Raw genomic sequence first — 19,932 nt, 5'->3', positions numbered from 1 at the left:
GTGAAATACAATGCTCTGCTAATTTTTTTCACTTGGCAAATTGTATTATGAGCACTCAGCTGACAAGAGCTTATTGGTGAATGAACTTAAATCAGATTGAACCCATTTAGATTTGAACAAATTATTCTTCAGAAACCAAATACTTGTCTTGGATAATAAACTCAAAAGTTTAGGATTATGTTCATACTCCGTAGCATTACCTTTCTGGAATATCCTGCTTACTGATGTAGTCAATACTCATATCTCTATATTACAGGGGCAAAGCACCAATTTCACACAAAAAAGATGATTTTCTATAATACCTATGGTTATGAATAGCGTGTTAACACCATGTCAACAACAATATTTCTTATTATACTTAATTAAATTAATCACCATATGTATAAAAACCTAGTTTCACTTCAAATATTGAAAAAATATTGTGTCTATTTTGTGAGAAGAAAGGCAGTGGGTCAGAGACTGTATTGGACTGAGTTATAGTTTATCACTACTTATGTGCTTGTTATAGATGCACATCGGTGATGTAAGCCAACCAATGGCACCATGGTGTATGTTTAAAATTGCATTTTGTAACGTATGTAGAAGTACAGGACGGTCGAGAAAGTATACAAGAATTTATGTTTTTTTTATACTTATTTCAGAAATGTAGAAAAGCTCTTTTGGATACCATTCAAAGTAACAATACTACTACTACTACTACTAATAATAATAATAATAATAATCATTTTAAATATATAGCACCTTTTAAAAACAGAGTTTACAAAGTGCTTTGACACACAAAGCAAAGGCAGTACAATCCAAAAAAAAAGATATATAACACAGAGAGCAGTAACAAGGCCAACATTAACAAGATGAAAGTAGAAGACAATGAAATACGGTAAGTAGATGATGAAAATATACTGATGTGAAAGTATTTGTACTGAATGTGAGAAATGTGAAGAAAATGTGAAAGAAAAAAGCATTCATGTACACATTTAAAAAAAGAGCTCTATACAATTACAGATGAGCTGAAAAGTTAAAATCTGTTTTCGCCACATGAGCTGTGTATCAACAAAAGCAAAGCAAAACTAACAAGCCTAACTCATGACAAAACACCTCAGTTGGAATCCAAGCAGCGGCTGGCAGCTACAGTTCAGGCTCAGTGTTTAATAGAGGAGTGAACACAAAGTGTCCAGCCAGGCAATGAGGTGCAAGTGCTTAGGAGTCACGCTTCAGAGGAGGTGATTGGCAAAACGCTGTGCAGACTGAAACCTAGGACCAGTGAACAATTGATTGTGACACTTGTAGGTTACCATGACAACTGCCATGCTTGTGGGTAGTATGGCTGTGATATAGGCCATATGTGATAGAGGCAGGTTTTTATAGGTAACAGGATGTGTCTAAGTGAGCCGGAAAATCCAAAGTCTATTTTCTGTTGAATCATAACAACTTGCAGAGCTGCTTTTAATGCTTTTAAAAAAAGATACCTTGTATGAGTGCACTTCTCTTCCTGTTTTTTGTGCCTCACACCATAAACAATGAAACATGACTCCTTTTTTATCAGTATAATTGTATGATTCAGATAAGTTTTAGGTGCTTTCTGATGTTGGTGTCAGCCAGTATTTTCTGAGTCTCGTGCTACGCAATAACTGCACTGAGTTAAGAACCCTTGACGCCCAAAGTTCAACCTAGTTTAAAGTTTGTACAATTCACTCAAACTTGAATCCATCCAAAAATAAGAAGGCACTGACCAGGGCAAGAAGCTCATTTTATCTGTCTCAAGTTTAAAATTGTATGGGGGCACCTGGAAGAAATAAGATTTCCAGCGTATAAAATGTGCCTGGTGATCAAAATATAAACACCTGTTGCCTACATTAGCTTAAAAATGTATCTCACAAAGACAAAACATAGTATTAAAAACAAACTATTCAATTATTATTAATACTATAAGTTAGTTATTATATGAACTTTTAACATCCAGTATTTGTATAGAGTTTAAATGTCAATGGTATGTTGTTTTGAAAAGTCACTTTGGAAAATGTGACTTTAGAGGAGAGAATAGTTTTGCAAAATCCACAAATCACAATCAAGTTAAGATTTTGTTCTTTGTTTTTTGGGAGGGGTTTACTTTCAGGCAGCAGAACAGGCTGTAAACACAACACTGACTTATGATCACCCTTATAAACTTGTTGTGTGAGTTGGAAGACAGACTCCGCTTTTAGCTCTGTCTCAACTATTGAGGGAAATATCTGTCTCTTAAACTTCTAAAACTATTGTTCAGCATTTCACCACTTCATGTTCACTGCCGTTTGGTGCTGGGCAAGAAGTGTAAAGTTGATTTATCAGGGATTGTTCGAAGGAGACAGCCCCCTGCTGCTGCTGAAAACAAGGTTGAAAAGAATGGTGAGATTGAACCACAAAAGTAAAGTTTCTGGCTTTACCAAAACAATGAGCAGAAATACGCTTTAACCTTCCTAATTCTCTGCTGGTTTGTCATGTGATCTACTTTTAACACAAAAATAGTGATTAGTGCAGATTTAACATCACAGTCATTAACAATAATGAAAAATAACTGTTGCATCCCAAATGAAAGCATCAGTGCAGTGATAGTCAACTCTGAAGCTTGAAGGCAAAAATCTGCTGCTGTGCTTCTGTCTGTGGGTTGAAAATCTGGCCTCGACCCAATGATGTCACAGCAGGTGTTTACTATTATCTGTGCCTAAACCCCTGCTGTGTCAACACTGATTGTGGTGTGGCTAGCAGCGCTACAACAATTTACTGACTTCTGTCATATATTTCATTCTTGGCATTACAGATCTGTCATCGATTTCCAAACATGTTCAATTTGTAAAAAAAAAAGTGAGTTTAATGATAAAAGTGTTGATCAAACGTTTTATTTTTTACTGCAGTAAGATCATAAAACTGAGACCAATAGAGCGTATTTTGTTTATCATCGTAAACAACAAACTGTCAACTGTCATGCAACTTTTCTGCCAGGTTTAAGGACACAATTCCTCCACAGTCTCCAGCACAGAGCATCTTCACATCACTCTATTTTTAACACTGTTTCAACACTCACTTCTGAGAGTTCTCACGAGTGCTGCATCAAAAAAAACAAAAACAAAAATAGTACATAAGTTCATCAACTCTCTCGTTGTCAAGACAATAGAAAAATTCCTGCCTTGTGACGTCAGCAGCACACAGCTTTGGTCTGAGCCCCCCTTGTTTCCATGGTGTAGTTGCATTATAGAGGAAAGCATCAACTTCAGTAGAATGGACTAATGTGTCGAGTTGTGCAGAGAGGCTAAATGTGATGTGTTTAACGATGTTACTGTGTCGGTGCCAAACGCCTCATTGCTCTGCTCACACACATGCGCTCTCTCTCTCTCCCTCACACGCACACACATATTCTACTCCTGTCACACATACTTTTGTGCATCTACTTCTCATAGAAACACTTAACCTTTCTTTGTGCTCTGTCTAGCAAATTCTTACCTATTGTGATGTTGAAGCCGTCAATGCTGAAGGTGGCACTCCGACCCTTTCTAAAGCGATGCTTCTTGGACTTAGCTTCCATTGCTTAGGCACCTTCCGGTCACCCTTGTGTCTTTTAATCTGCTTTTAACGCCTCCTGTCAGTTGCTGTGTCTTGTTTTAGTTTCGTTTGGGTAACTCTCCTCGTGGAGAGGGGGGAAGAATTGTAGTCCACCGACTCCGGCTAGTGCTCTGCGCTGGAGGAGAACTGTCAAAGACTCACCACTTCTCGTTACAGACACAGAGCTGGAGAATTTCTCTCATGTCCTTCTCCACCCCCTTGTCTTTGTTGTACATATCTTTTCTCTCCCTCTCGCCGTTTCTCACACCTCAACAAGCTCATTTCAAGGAGCTTATGGCTCTTGATTTGTTTTTCTTCTCTGGATCTCCCTCCCCCCCTCCCTCCCCGCTTTCTCTCCTCGTTTCTCTCCCCAAGAGGTACAGTAGGTGTGTGTGGTGGGTGGCGGTGGTTGTGGTGGTGGTTGGGAGGAGAGAGGACATCTCTAGAGGTCTTTAAATAAGCGTGACTCCTCCTACTGTCAAGAATTTATAGCAAAAGCATTGGAGTTGTTATGACAGTGACCTATTGTGGTCTGTTCTAGTTTTGTTCAACTCACTCAAACAAACAAATGTGGGCTAAAATCATGTTGTGTCAAACATGCAGGTGGAGAAACAGATAGTAAAAGAGTGATTATGTGTATTGAGCCAAAACCAGTCATTAAATCAATACCCCTGCTTTTCATTTTACAGGAGCTATTTACTCAGGCACAGAAAGACGAAGCCCATTAACAGCACACATGTACATTTGAAAGAAAAGAGAACAAAATCAAGCTCTGATTTACCCAATCAAATGGATATACTTATACAAGAACACATACTGCCTCAAAAATTATTTAATTATTTCTTCCTTTTTAAATGGCCATTATGAATTCACACAGGAGCAAGGACACTGTTGTTTGAGTATTATCCAAGAAAAATTCTCCCTTTTGTGCATATTTAAACGACCTCTCCTTTAACCAATACACATATCCTCTCCTCACACTCACACACACCTGAACACACCAGATCAACAAAGGATAAAAGCTCCCCTTATTAGCACCATCTGACATTTAGCTATGGAATTTTTCCGTGTTTCATTTCCCCCCTCTGATTAGTGTCTGTGAGTGCTCTCTATGAAGGCTTTTGGCTTGTTCTCACACCTTCCCTCAGATTCAATAGACATGTCTTTAATAGCGAGCACACAGATCAGACGACGTAATGTCTTTTAATTGTCATCTTGTATTTAATTAACGTACAAATCACTAGTGCACTTCGGCTGTTTGGCTCTGTTTATATAGTTCAATCCTCTATGGTATAGCAGTGAAAGCAAACAAAGTCTCTTTTCCTCTCTACACTACACTATTCAAAACTGCTTGTGGTTTAAAGCTAATATTAAACTACATCTGTTTGTTCTAGTGTCTCCTCTTATCCCTCTATGTTCTTTCCTCGAGCCACTTTTCTAATAACAGCCACGATCAATTATGTAATTTACTTCACTGACATGTACCAAGCAAGACAGGGGATTTACAATACTTGGCTACAAATCTCAGAGGTAACATGTACTTTAAAATCTGCACTGCAATCATACACAGATGAGCGATCAAACGTTGGAATGAGTGTGTGTAATCTCAAGGGGTAAGTGATCACTAGTTATTAAATAATCCCTGATCTGCCAAACAAGGACACATAGCAATAATTGATGCGTAACCTGTCAGTGATGTAACAGCTAAGGTGCCTGAGGAAAAGGAAATCGATCACAATCAGGGGATCTATCCAATTATAACAGAGCATGTTTGAGTTAGTCAGTACCCTTGTAGCAGACACATTATGGTCTACACTTGTTAGATAATTACACTCCATCCCATTTTGTTTGCGAGCTACAATAAGGGCTCTTTATGCTCCCCTTCTTCTGTCACACTGCTCTTCCCAGCCTCCAATTCGTACTGTATGTAGCGATTTGTGAGGATCCTAATTTTGCAACACTCACAGTGCAACATCAAGTGCCCGCCTGTTCCAGGGTTGCTTTTATGATAATGAGGGCATGTGTGGGAATATCACAACTTTTGTTTATGATTTCTTTCAGTCAGCACACTCCCAGCTAACCATTTATTTGAAAAGGCCCAAATTGGTTACAATGTGCTTGTTTGATACATTTTAAATATGAGTAGGCTTGTTGAGGCCACAGTTGTGTCAATATGATTAATGATAGTATCATATTACAGCAGAGTCCTATCACCAGTATTAAATACATCCTTATATAAGGGATCTAAAAGATGTGTGTAATTATCTGGGACATTAATCAAAAAGGTAGAAAGGTGTTTAGAGGGTATGGTTTTCTATGGTTGTATTCCATGAGAGAGTGCATCTATATCATGGTCAAAGTTTGCTGAAGCATGTTCAAAGCTTTCCATTTAATACATGTGAGGTTATAGACTCTATAACCTCACATGTATTAAATGGAAAGCTTTGAACATTATGTAATCTCCTCTACAACGTCTACAATATAGACGTTGTAGAGGAGATTACATAATACACTTAACTGAAGGAGTGTGCTTTGGCTATTATTTTCATGGCGCTTTAGAAAGCTCATGGTGTTCTGTAACTTTATACATTAACTGTAATCTGTGAAAAAATGCAAAACATGCTGTTAAAAGCCTCAGTAGGTGCTAATGTAATGATGGCAAAGGCATTCAGCTGTTGTCAGTCTGAGCTTTGATCAGCAGCAATCAGGACAGCTTTTGACCAGACTACTGTAACGCTGGGTGAAGGTTAGTGTCACCTTAATTAAGTCTATTTCGGGTCATGGGTAAGAACAGCACGGGGACAGCTTCTTCAGAGCAATTTGTGTACTTTTAATCTCCGCTCAAGAAAACAGACAAGTGGCACAATGGTGGCACCGGCAACAAACTTGATACATGACTTTAGTGTGCGGCGTATCACTCCGCCCAATATAAACTATGGTAAACCCTATGGACAAACCACATAGGAAGAAGTAGTTCCCAATCTAAATAACAATATAAAGAATATATTTATCAAATCATGAACTATTATAGATATCATTTAAAACATCTAACCAATAACAAAATAATATTTTCTTTAAAACAATTATTCACAAAAATAAATCTCATCTTACACTACCATAACATTTGGTGTGCGTATTAATGATTCCCAACAGATTCCTGGTAGATGACACCCAGACCTTTTGTCTACGACCTCTGTCAGATTTAAAATGCCAATATGCTTCAAATGAAATGAACTGAACAGCATCAGAAACCCCCCAACCACAGCATATTTTCAATGTTTGACTAAGTGGGACAGGGTTAGTCAATTTTACTATCCGATAAGTACTCCATCTTCTCTCTCAAGCAAATTATTTTTTATTCTTCATTGATTCTTTTTATTCTTTGAAGGCATTCATTCAAGTTTCACACAAAAAGTAACTTCTGCTACTTATTGTGATACATTATAAATGCCTTCAAAGAAAGATTGTCTGAAAGTGTGTGCCCTTATCCCTATTTGTATGATTATGGCATTTTACAGCTTTTCCTACACCCTCACAGACATGGGCAGATAACGACATTTAAATCACATAGACAAGAGTCGGCCTCTGATGTTTTTAGAAGCAATTATCAAACTGTGAATTTTAGTATTGAGAAAAAATTCAATGACAGTGATTACAACTCACAAAAAAAGGCAACCATGAACAAGAGTTAGACCAGGTATTGGAAAAGTACATTTGTTAACTTTAGAAGAAAAAAAACAGGAAGTTAAATCCACAAGCATCTGTTCAATGAAATATATTTCACTTTTGAATCTCAATTAAAACCTCATGTTTCGACCACATTCTGAGTTTAACATCAACCAGTGACCACTAAAGACCACTAAACTTTATATGTCATGCAACCTTGGTACCATGTTGGCACCACTGATTCTGCCTTTTTTAAGCTGGATCCATGTGCTGTGATTCAACTCAGGAGCTTTTTAACTGATGCATCAATGCAGTGATGTTTTGGTGGATGCCCTACACATCAACAAAACAAAATAGCTGTAATAAAGAGAGCACCTATAGATGATGCTCCAACAAGAGTGTTTGAAGAATAGACACAATAAAAATGCTTTTTCATCATAAGTCTGGTGAAATGTTCTATATGTAGGAATCAGAAATTCCTTCTCATTAGCGACACGTGTCCGTTAAGATTTTATGTTAGTGTGTGCTTGTAACGCAAGACTATTGCAGGTGATGCTCCACGTCCTGCCAACTGCTGTACACTCACACAGGTAAGGAAATAATGTGCTGTGGCCAGGAAGCGACAGGCTGTGACTAGGGAGCAACGCGCTGCGGTTTTATTGTGTAATTTGTGCTTATTACCGCCTTGAACGACCAACAGAAGAGTGTGCTTGTGAGTGAGCGACTGGTCATTGTGAATGTGTTTTGTGTTGTGGTCGACGGAGGCAGCTAGCTGTCTCATTAGCTGGAGAGCTAATACCTACAAGTTGTTTCTATTTGGATAGCATAGTTTTTGTTGTATTGTGTTGTGTTGTTACACCGTTTTTTGTTGTTGAAATTAGTCGGATAGAGGCAAGGCATCCAGAAGCACGCAAAAATGTGACAACCTTTGAATTTTTGCGGAAAATCTGGCTTGGGTAATTAAAAACAGCCAACCAAGAAAGTCAGGGAAGGTTACATCTATTTAAGTTATGTTAGCCGTTCACTCATTGGCAATAAAAAACAATTAATACATGTAAATTGCATCATAATTCTACATAGAACCTTTAAAGGAAAATTACAGTTCATTTCAATCTGATGTGGCCATTGTGACTCAATGTGTGATGCTCCACCTCCATTATAGGGATTAAGGGGATTTAAAAAAAAAAAAAAAAAACGTTTATTGCACTCATCTACATATTTCCAAATAAAGTACATTTTTAAAAATGTGTTTCTAAGTAGAACAAAAGTAAACACAGAAATTGAAAACTGCACAGTGTGTATCTTGTCATTTTCTCCTTCAGCTATCCACAGTCTCGCATGTGATGATTGTTTGTGATAAACGTCTTTTTCTGAATCACCTGAATCTCTATAACAAAGCAGGAGAGAGCAAAATTTGCATGACAAAAAGAGCCACAGTGGCCACATTTATGGGAAATATGTCAGATTGAAAAATGCTGAAATGTTTCTTTAAACTGGCTGCAGAGGTTTCTAATAGCAACAGGTCACACCAACTGACAGAGGAGGGAAAAAATGAGAACTTTAACAGATGCTGTGTGCTTCTTATGTCAAATAAATGTGTTTATTTTCCTTTCAATTACATTATTTTATTAAATTATAAATATATAATTTGACAATTATTCAAATGATGTTCATTTGTTTTCACTGTGTTGTGTAATGATTTATAGTTTTAAATACATTTTTATACCACCAGCCCTCATGACTCTTATATGATATAATATAAGATGTAACTGAGTGCTGCTGATACAGCATAAAAACGTAGGTAATTCATTACTTTGCATTTTCCAAAAGTGTGTCAAGAATATTGGTTCACACCTGTCGAGCAAAATACACGCGATACGATTGAATGCATGTTGACTTTAATGCCAGGGTGCATTTCCAAAGAGGCATGTTGTACAACAGCTGCCCTGGGAGGTGTATCCTATACTCATACATCTGTTCAATCCTTGTCAAGATCCATTTTCTTCAAGGGTCATTATAAGGGCTACGTCACTGTCACTAGGCAACGGGGAGACCTTTCAGACATACATTATATTGCATACATTACACAGAGGATAACGAGAGGTTAATATGGCAAATAGCACTCATTAGGATGATGCGACTTTTCTAGTATACACAATAAGCTATTTTACTGTGTTATTTTCAGCATTTGTTTTCCTCACTTACATCTGTGCAGTCAGTGATAAGTGAAATGACAGAATAGAGATGGAGCTCACGCAGCCTTGACAGGAGGATTGCAAAAGGAAACAACTTATTTATGATTTTTTTTTCTATGAATATACACTGTTTTGTAAACTTCAGTTGTTTTTTTTTTTGTTTTTTTAGCAAAGACTAGACAAAAACACACCTGCTTGCTTTTGCTGTATGTCTATTGAGCGTAAAGTATCACTCAACCTTTGATCTGGTCATCAAACGCCAGGACAGGCCGTCAGCAATGCACATTAATCAGTTGTACAGATAAAGGGAGAGTGGGATGTTAAAAATATCCTGTTGAAGCAAATGAATCCCAATACTAAAGAGTACCATTTTTATTTATAGTCCCACCTAGTAAATCACTATGTTTATTTTATAAGTAGACTCTCTCTCTCATGGTCTTGAATTGAAAAATCTATACAATTCCTGATTTATGTAAACTGATTTCATCATATCATCATATTTACTGTATGATTCAAACATCAGTTTTAAGGTTTTTTGATTATGTAATCTGTCCCAGTAGCACATCACTATTTAACACAACAACTACGCAATCAGACAGAAAAACAAGCTCATTAGAGGACTCCCCTATACTGTGGAGCGACACACACTTTATCAGTCCCTACACCACTGTCACCACAGTGACACAGTCATGTAATTAAGACACACAGGGTGTCAGGGAGCTTGTCTTTTCCCCTGCTAAATACTCATTAGAGCCAACTTTAAGGGTAATGTTAGCCTGTGTTGCAAACCTGAGGGAAATGAACTGACAAAACAGAAGGCTACATGAACTGTCATCTGAATCCTGCAGCACTAACATCCTGATGAAAAGAAGGAAAAAGGCCTCAAGCTACAGTGCATAGCGCACAAGTATAGCTAATGATTTTTGCACCAGCATGGCTTCGAATCAAAGAGCTAAAAGCAAATGGGTGAGTGTTAGGTCAGCGGGGCAAACAAATGTAAACCTTTTGATTAGAAGCAGCCGTCTCATACACCAACAGACCAAAGCAGCTAATCAGTGTTATTTGGACGGAGACTGGAAACTACACCAATCCTGCACTCTTCATGAAAAATGTCACAAATGCAGTGTTGGAGATCCAGCAGACTGTGCAAATTAAAATGCAGCGATGATAAAGGCCACACATCAATGAAAGAGCTTCTACCATAAACAAAACGTTTGCCAGTGAGGTTGATTGTAAATCAGTAAATTGTGTTTAATACATATATGAATACAGTAATACTATAATATTATATGCAGTCTCTGTGGAAATGTAGCAGGGATGCAAAGATCACACTACCAATATCAATATTGATACCCAAATCACCCAGAACCAATCCCAAATTTAAAATCTTTGTACCACACTGCATGGAACTTATTGGTATTATTTTATATAAGGTAACACAAGACTGATATGACTTTGGTGGTGCTGAGTAATGAAATGTAGACTCACTATTACTGAATAAATGTAACTGGTAGCAGAAACACAATTTTTCTAACGTCACTGATGAGGAAACCATATTTAATGTGGGCCAGTCATGTCTGGCTGATACCCAGTCCACTTAGGCATTCTCTAACAAACAAACATTACCTCAATCAAACATATTTGCTGATAGTTTAAAAAATAAAGTGAGCATAACAGCATAATGAATGGATCTGCAAATGTTCAGTGTTTCTTAATCTGTTATTGCTACAATCTGCTAGGTCTGCTAGATTATGGCAAAAATCATAATCTATTATTTTGGTCAATATTGAGATCACAATTATTTAATGTGATTACTCATTGAATTTAGAAATATGCATTTATTTAACTTAAAACAAAACGTGTCTTTTAAACAGTGGATTTTAAAAAATTGAATTCGACTGAAAAGTAAATGTAAAAAAATAGATCAAATAAATCATATATAAAAAATATAAAAATAAATACTAAAAATAAATTAGATCAAAATACATGAGAGCCACTATCTATACAAACTACTGAAAACTACTAAACATATAGAAAAAAATAATAAATAAAAATAAATTAGACCAACATTAATGAGATCATATTACTGCAGTGATTGTTAAGATGCATGTTATGTGAAGAGTGATCAATACTAAATTATCCTTTATAGTGATACTTTAAGAAACAAGAGCTTTGACACAAATCATTGACTTGTATTATCCTGCAGTGTGTTTACATGCACTTGAGGTTTTTTGTAAAAGTTGATTTCTTAACTGTCACATGAACAAGAAACCTGCTTTCTGTAATCAGTGTGTGGGATTAGAGAAACCTGGTTTCCACAGGGAGATTTTACTCCCTGGAGAACACCGATTTCTCTGCCATGTCTACGCGTAACCAGGTTTCTAATCAGCTTTGAACAAGTAAGCATGTGCACAATAACAGACTTCAAACAGTGAAAGCACGGCGCCAAGTGGCTGGATAAAAGGAAAGATCATTACATGGAGTGAAGCATCCTCGTATATAAAGTAATAGCATCCAAAGTCCGACTGAAACTAAAACAAAGTAGCCTGTAAATGTTTAAATAAGTCAGTTTCCACCACTAAACATTTCATTGTTTGTTTGTGCTGTGAGGAAGCACTCCACTCCACTCTGCCTGTATTTCTCTTGTAGTGCTGTCTGACTGCTGGACGTATAACACAAGACAAAACGAGAGCATCATTGTTATCTTGTTTTTTATAATCATTGGAAGTCAAAATTTAATTGAAAATAAAAATAAAAATACAATAAGTTACCTATGACAACTTAAAGGGGAAATAACATGCTTTTCGTGATTTCCTGTTATTTTTACACCATTATGATGTTGGGTGTTAAAAATGGCCAAAGGTCCAAAAACTCGATGTGAATGTATGTAAATCAATGTATGCAAGTTAAAGGCCTGACTTCAACCTGCTCTGAACACTATGTCTGCAACATCCCCTAAACGTCTTCCTTGTGACATCAGATTGTTCGTGCATGCCCACAAATGACTGTCCGCTGGTAGTCTTTGTTTGCTAAGGTTGCTCTGTGGATTGCTCCCATTGTTGACTTGCATATTGGATTGGATTCAGGCTCAAACATGTACTGATATATTCAAGAAATTTCCAACAAAGGACAAGAAAAAGAAGTGAAATCCTACTACAACTGTTCATGTAGTATCTGAATTCTGAAGAGGGGCAGGTTGCAAAAGCTTGCCTATCATAACAGTGGGCTCATCAGGAGGGGACCTTAAAGAGACAGAGGCTGAACTGAGGGGCTGAATAAAGGACCAGTATAGGAAAGATAAGTAGTTTTTAAAACTTTAAATCATGCAAAGATATTCCAGTAGAGCCATATAATATAAATATAGACCTGGAAATGTGTATAATATGTCCCCTTTAAGTACAGACCAAGTCTAAGTTGAGGTTCAGTGTGTGAGTGAGGTTAGGTAAAAATTACGACTGTCATGAATATTAAAAATGTTAACACTCACTGCTGATGGCAGATGTGAACCCGGGGTCACAAGAAGCATATTTCAAATATCCCCACACCCACATTCCTGTCCTCTTTTCATTGTGCTGCATGCTACACTACTTCATGTACTGTCACAAAATGATGCTATTGTAAATGTACATTAGTTAGTGTAATTCACACAGCACAAGGTTGCCTAAATCGTTGCTGAAGACATTCTACAGGTTCTGTCTGGTTCCTTATTTGTACATCATTTCCTTCACTTCCATATTGCCGTTGCTCTACAAGTCCTCCCACAGCGAGGGTGAGATGAAAGGGTGAGATGTGACAATGAAGGAATAGATGGAACACATATGCCATATGAGGCAAGCTTGCTGGATCCAGTGTCATTTCAAATTGATATCAATTACTTATGACATGTGTCACAGCTGCGTCACATGTCACTGGTGAGGGGAAAAGTCCCTGCGTGATACAAGCCTCAAACAACAAGGCCATCTCTAAAACCTTGGGGAATGCTGCCCAACAAGACATCAGTGAGATTTACAACATCCTGCAAAAAGCAAAAATCAAGATATGAAGCCCCCTTTTCTCTAACATAGCCACTAAATCAGACCACTGACCCAAATAACCTTTGACCCTTCAACTCTCCAAGAATCAGCAGGATGGAAAGATCAATTCACATCCCAGTGTTAGCTGTTGGATTCACATCCACCACCACTGGTTATCATAACTCACCTCTAAGAGCCAGTTACAGACCTACTATCATTAATATAGTGCTTTAGTGTTTTATATTGGAGCCGTGCAAAATAATAATTAATAATTTCCCCCTTAAAATCATAATACTATTAGAATGCACATATTACTGCACTGCTGTAGGTCTGTAGAGGATCATTTTATTGTTTTGCTGTCTCAGAGCTTTCTTTTTTGAATTGCAATTTACTTTTGCATTAAAAATAAGAAAATTAACAGACTGATATGAAATGTTCCACTGATCAATGCATGGACACAAAACACTATTTGTTAAGGACTTTGTAAATAAAATTGCTTAAAAAACTGATGATTTTGATTAATTTTGAACTGCATTTTAAACACTTAAATGTTTAGTCAGTTTTAAACCAGATTACAGTAATTGATCAAGAGAGCTTTTAAGAGGCCAGTTGTCTTATTAAATTTGAGCATATTAAACTTTCATTTACTTCTGTTATTTCTAAACCATATTATCTTTTAAAGTCCTATCAAAGCCATTGCAGTATCCAATTACAAAAGTGATTTCCAGGCTGCGGGCCAGCTGATGCCTCTTAATTTATTAATAAAGCATGCATGGTCACACAACAAATACTTACAGTAGCAGTGCTGGTAAAATTTGTTTCTCATTCCAAAAACATGATATGAACACATTTATTACGAGCTGTTTAACACTGTTCCTGCAATGTTTGATTTGAATGTATAAACAAAGATGATGCTTTTCTGTGAAATTCATGGAGATTCACTGGTTAATAACTTAATCATGCTTGACCTCCAAAAGGTAATGGAGCTTTTAGGAGAGTTTTTATGATTCTACATTTTAAAAAACCTAAATATTGAGTTATATATTAAACATTTTTTACTTTACTGTTTCATTGGTGTGTTATCTGGTGATGCGTTATTGACAGAAAGTCTTTTACTTTGCTCAAATATTAATGATGAACACATGAATAATGAAGAATAAATCCGTCCTTCATGAATAAGGAAATTGAAAGAACTCTGGAGATCTGGTACAATTTTCCCCCTCAAGTATGACTGACACTACAGCCTTGAACAGAAGCTTAGCTTGCAGTTTCGTATCCTGCGCTATCTCTTAAAATACCATTCAGTATGATTAATATACGCTACAAGAGTGACTTCAGCTTCTTGAACGCCACAGGAAACTCTCTGAATATGACCTTCTTATGCCAGCAATGCAATCAACAGCAGGGTAATTGCAGCTCTTCAACATCACTATTATTACAGAATCACTCCAGTAGCTTAGTAGCCAAAGCACAGCTATATTTATAAGCTTTACTTCCAAGATAAGACATTTCCTATATAGCTCCTGCTACACTAGGTATGCATTCTGGATAGCTGAATCAGCCTTGACAGGGTATACAATTGCCTAAAATGATCTATCTATCTTAATTGTGTGGGTGTATGGTCTCATTTGGCATGACAGCTCATACTAGTTCCATGGTCTAAAGTAGTTACAGCTGATGTCAGACTTTTCTCTGAAGCCTCCTTACTTGAGAAGTAAGCAGTAGTTGAGATCAGTACACCGCAGGGACTGTCTGACACTGAAGGGACCCAACCAGATAAACTAGTCGGGAAGAAGGTGTCTGTGTTTTGTTCTTCAGGAGGGAGCAGAGGAGTGTACAGTCAGCTGAGAGTCAAGGAGGAGACTCCCCAACACATATTAACATCACTGGGGACGAGGCAGGAAACTCAACGGTTGTCTACGCTGTCATACGGTCATGGAAACGCCACAGTACAGATGGTATTTTAGGAGTCAGCCGGGGAGAGGTTTGATCCTCTGGGACAGATACGCAGAGAGTTGGAACTAGAGGCAACAGCAATGGAGAGAGATGAAGATAAACAGGATGAAATGAAGAAAACTCAATTTGCCACAGAGCCAGATTGTAAGAAAACATTAAATTGGTTTCAGGGCAAAAACTGACGAGTAAGTGAACTTCCACATTAACTGCAGCACAAACTGAGCTGAGCTAAGAGGCTCTGGGGGGGTAAAAAAAATAGTCAAGCACTCTGCCTTCCTTTGAGAAACATTATTTAGAATGAATAGGACTGTTATTTTGGTTTATTTCAGTCTGGGGGTCACCTCACAGATCAAAGACATGCTTTGCTAGTGGAGATATGTTGCATTGAGGCTGGCCTTCAAAGAGCTCAGCATTCATTCAGTGAATACCTTTTTTTTCAGTAGCACATTCACAGTAATCCTCTGAAGTGACCAGTTGCTCTCATCTACAGATACATCCACAGACAGAGCCACAGATGAAATAACAGAACAGCTGTATTTGGGACCAGAATGCTCCTAAAAACTGAATGTTTAGGTTTAGTGATCATTTAAATTGTAAGAATTAGTAATAATTTAGTAATTCCTGCATGTGCACTACATGACCTTCAGATGTTGAAAAAAAAGATGCAATTTTACTGCATGTCAGTTATGGAAAGTACATTTTTTCAAGTGCTGTACTTTTGAGGTGCTTGTACTTTACCTGAATATTTCAAATTTGACAAGGAAATTTTTACTGCACTACAATTATCATTTATCTTCCAGATTAAGATTACTCATAGAAAACCCACCACAAGTTCATGAAATGATACATACTGAAGGATTGATCAACTCAATAGTGTATCAGATTAAAAATATGCTCCACCTCAATAAGCTTCAGCCTTAAAATTGCTGCATAAACAGTGTGTTAATATTCTGACTACATAACATATTATAAGGCAATTTAACACTGAAAGGAGCCACAGTGATGCCCACTGAGTGCCTTACTTTTGATTAATACATATTGCAGATCTCTATGTGCACAGTTCGGTTCAATTACATTACCATTCTTTATAGAAACAGGCAAGATTAATAGCCTCCCTTATGAGAAAATAATTTGTTATGTGTTTTAAGTGAGACTGAACATTAAGTCAATTTCATGTTTCATCACTTGTGATATGATGATTTAAAAGCTGCACTTACTCATAAAACATCTTATTTTTGGTAAGTTCTGCTTGAAAAACTTTAGGAGCTAGGAGTGGACAGTAAGTTCTTTGTTTGCATTGTTACAAGTTAGTATTTTTGTTCTTATTTGACAAATATTTCACCACTGCAACATCACTTTTGGTGTGTGTGTGACCAGATGAGCAACACAACTAACTAATGTAAGTACTTTTTTATGAGTACCCTCAAATTCTGAATGAAAGACTTCCGTGTTGTTGTTGTACTTTTACTTACAGTGAAATATCTGAATACTTCTTCCAGCATGTTGAGTTCCTGCTAAAGGTTCTTGCCAAATCTCAATTTTATTAGCCTATATTAATTATGTGTGATTTAGGCAACAACAATGGGCATTATTGCAAAAAGTTGTTTTATTATTATTATTTTAGTACTTGTAAATTGTTTGTGAATTGTGCTGCTATTTGTGTATTTTGTTGCTGAGTTTTGTGTTTGTCCTTTAATCTAAAGACAGGTAAGAAACAAAAAAACAACCAAAACCATTCTTCCAAAAGTTATTCCCTAATTTAGTGGTTTGATGATAATGTATAACATAACAGAGCCACCAGGTCCCCTTACTTTAGAAGTCAAGCATTCAGACCTTTACTGGTTTTTCCTTTCATTTGTCACCCCTGTGTATGTAGCTACAATACCAGTCACAACTTTGGACGCACCTTCACACTCCCTTCAATTAGAAAGTGTGTCCAAACCTTTAACTGACACTGTATAAGTATTGTTAAGTGTATTGTATGTTGAGTTTTGTCTTAATGTACTGTATGCATACTTTATGTATTGCTGAGTTTTGTGCCTTGTGCTGTTTTTCTGTGTATTCTCTTGTATAGTTTTACGCATTGTAAAGGCTTATCTAGGAACAGGCATTGCAAACTATCAAGTAAACATAACACGATCGGATAAAAACCGACCTTTTTTTCTTCCTGTACGTGCTTAGTAATTGTTGCACTCACCGCTCGGTGGACATTCAGGAGTCTTTTTCCTCGACGTTTGTTTGGCTCCATCGGAGTCCTGCTTGCTCAGCACCTCGGACAGCGACTGACGGGAACTCTGCCGTCCGGTTTGGCTCGACACGTTGAACCGTGCGCTCTTCTTCCTGGCCCGGTCCGTTTCAGGTGCGGACTGACTCCTCTCCGGCTCATGACTCTCCGGCTCTGAACCCACTTTTACCAACGCGTTTCTTGTTCTCGTTAGGGCAGAAGTAACCGAGCCCATCACCAAAAAAGAACAAAAAAGAAAAAAGGGAAGGAAAAAGAAAGGGTGAAAGCCTAAATCTGAACCGGTTACTCTGAGTTTGCCTTACATTTTAGTCAAGCAACCTGTTGAAACTTGGATCAATATTTGCTCTACGCACCACAGCCAACAAACTGAGCCTTCAAAAAAAAAAAACAAAAAAAAAAAAACTACGTGCGCCTGTCATTCACAAACTTTGAACCTGGGATTTCATTTTAAGCAAAGTTAACCAAAAGCAAGATACTGACACGATTAAAGAATACAAAAACTGTTTACACGGATCATTTCGGCCGGCATCTCCCTCGATTGGTGTTTCCTCCGACAGACGCGTCACATGGAGAAAGTTGCTCTGTCGACAAACAAACACACTGATCTCTCGGGGCACACCGGCGAAAACAAGCGACAGTAATTAACCGGCAAGTATCCGGAAATATTAAAAAAGAACAGCCATCCACCCTACACTGACGTAAATTAGCCTGTACTGTTTATAAACCAAAAACACCGATAGTTTCCCGAGGATAGAAAATCACGCTTTTAAAGCTTCTGGGATAAACGTTCGGGAGATGTGGCCTGAGTGAATAAAAATGTGATTTAATGAAGTTTGGCTACTTCTAATGACCTAACAGAAGAGATAGTTCAATTGACATTAATCACCGACAGATGGCAGTCAAGTACAGCATGTTGTCAGTCAATTCAGTCAAAGCATTGGATCACATGTTAATCAAAGCTGCATTAATATCTATCGCCTTTTTATACAAGACAGAATATTCCTATTTTACAGACCTATTTTGATCGAAGTTGCTCTTACTGTCTAAATATTTATTTATTTTTTGGGGTGAGTACAGTACTCATTGTGCAGCATCAAATGTTTATACAATATTTTCATAGTGTCTTGAACCTAAATGGCCTGTGACAGATCATGATTTCATGATGAAATTACTTTTCAAATCTGATTACACTTAAAATGTACTTATTGTATTGCTCACAGAGCACACTCTCCTCTCAGGGTTCATTTAGTGGCTGTTCTGAAACTTTCATCAGCAAATTGAGTTTGCTCAATTGGCATGAAATTCATTTTACTGAGCAGATTCTTGACATAAGTGAAAGCAGTAACAAAACAAACCCACCTAAACATTTAGTATCCAAAATTAAAACACAATTTACTCAGTACTGTCATTTATTTATATTGCAATTCCACTAGTGCAACCTCTGTTTACTATATTATACAGTAATAATATATAATACAAACAAACAAGCCAATTTATGTTATCATAAAGTAGTATAGCCTGTATGGTGTATATACACTGCTATATAATACCTATTTGAATTTCTGTTCATTATGGAAGAGGGATCTCTCCTCTTCCTGAGATTTCCCCATTTCCCCATCAGCTGTGGGCTATTTAAAATATGTTATCATCATTTAGAAATAAAACTGACTTGACTCACAATCTTTAGGCTTTACTAATAGTTCTAGTTATGTACCCGGGATGCAAAGAGATTCACCAATTTAGCACTTTTCTGGTCGTAAAGGCTATAAAAACTAGAAGCGTCACACTGTACAGTTACCAATTTGTTAGTTGTGTCTACACAATGTACAGCTATCGAGTAGAGCAGTACTGCAAATAAATCTTCTTAGTTAATGTTACAGTTTTCTCAGAGATGTTGATTTAATCCTGGTAATTACATTTCTCAGTTTGTGGTGGTGTCACACTGGATTTCATTATATTGAGAGAATTTTTTAACACTTCTTCTTGCATGTGTATTGAAATGTAAGGGACAAATATTTTCAATGACCGTGGTTTAAGATTAAACAACTCTCCTGCATAACAGGCATTTTTCATTGAAGACATTTTGACCTGTCACAGTAGAAAATTCACCAATGTGGTGAACAAAATGAATGAGGTTGAATCCATTTAGCTTAACTTATTGAGAGAAAAATAAGGACTTTCAAGCCAACTGCAAAACTGTTTTTTTTTTTCAAAACGACTACTATTTCCAAAATGATAAACCCTTTTACCTAATTGTACTTCATTACTATAATGTGTGATACAA

General features: G+C 37.1%; 1 protein-coding gene across 1 annotated transcript in view; it reads right to left on the bottom strand.

Moving 5' to 3' along the window:
* The window catches only part of pde1cb (phosphodiesterase 1C, calmodulin-dependent b), a 103,558-nt gene extending 85,675 nt beyond the window's left edge, over nt 1–17,883 (bottom strand). The window contains exon 1 of the mRNA XM_062428229.1: nt 17,613–17,883. Coding sequence (XP_062284213.1) covers nt 17,613–17,862 — 250 coding nt within the window. The 5' untranslated portion in view covers nt 17,863–17,883. The remainder of the gene's footprint in view (nt 1–17,612) is intronic.
* Between the last annotated feature and the right edge of the window lie 2,049 nt (nt 17,884–19,932).

The sequence above is a fragment of the Scomber scombrus genome, chromosome 11 (assembly GCF_963691925.1).
Source record: "Scomber scombrus chromosome 11, fScoSco1.1, whole genome shotgun sequence".
Taxonomy (NCBI): Eukaryota; Metazoa; Chordata; class Actinopteri; order Scombriformes; family Scombridae; genus Scomber; species Scomber scombrus.
Note: the sequence above shows the minus strand (reverse complement) of the source record. Positions and strands in the feature narration are given on the sequence as shown.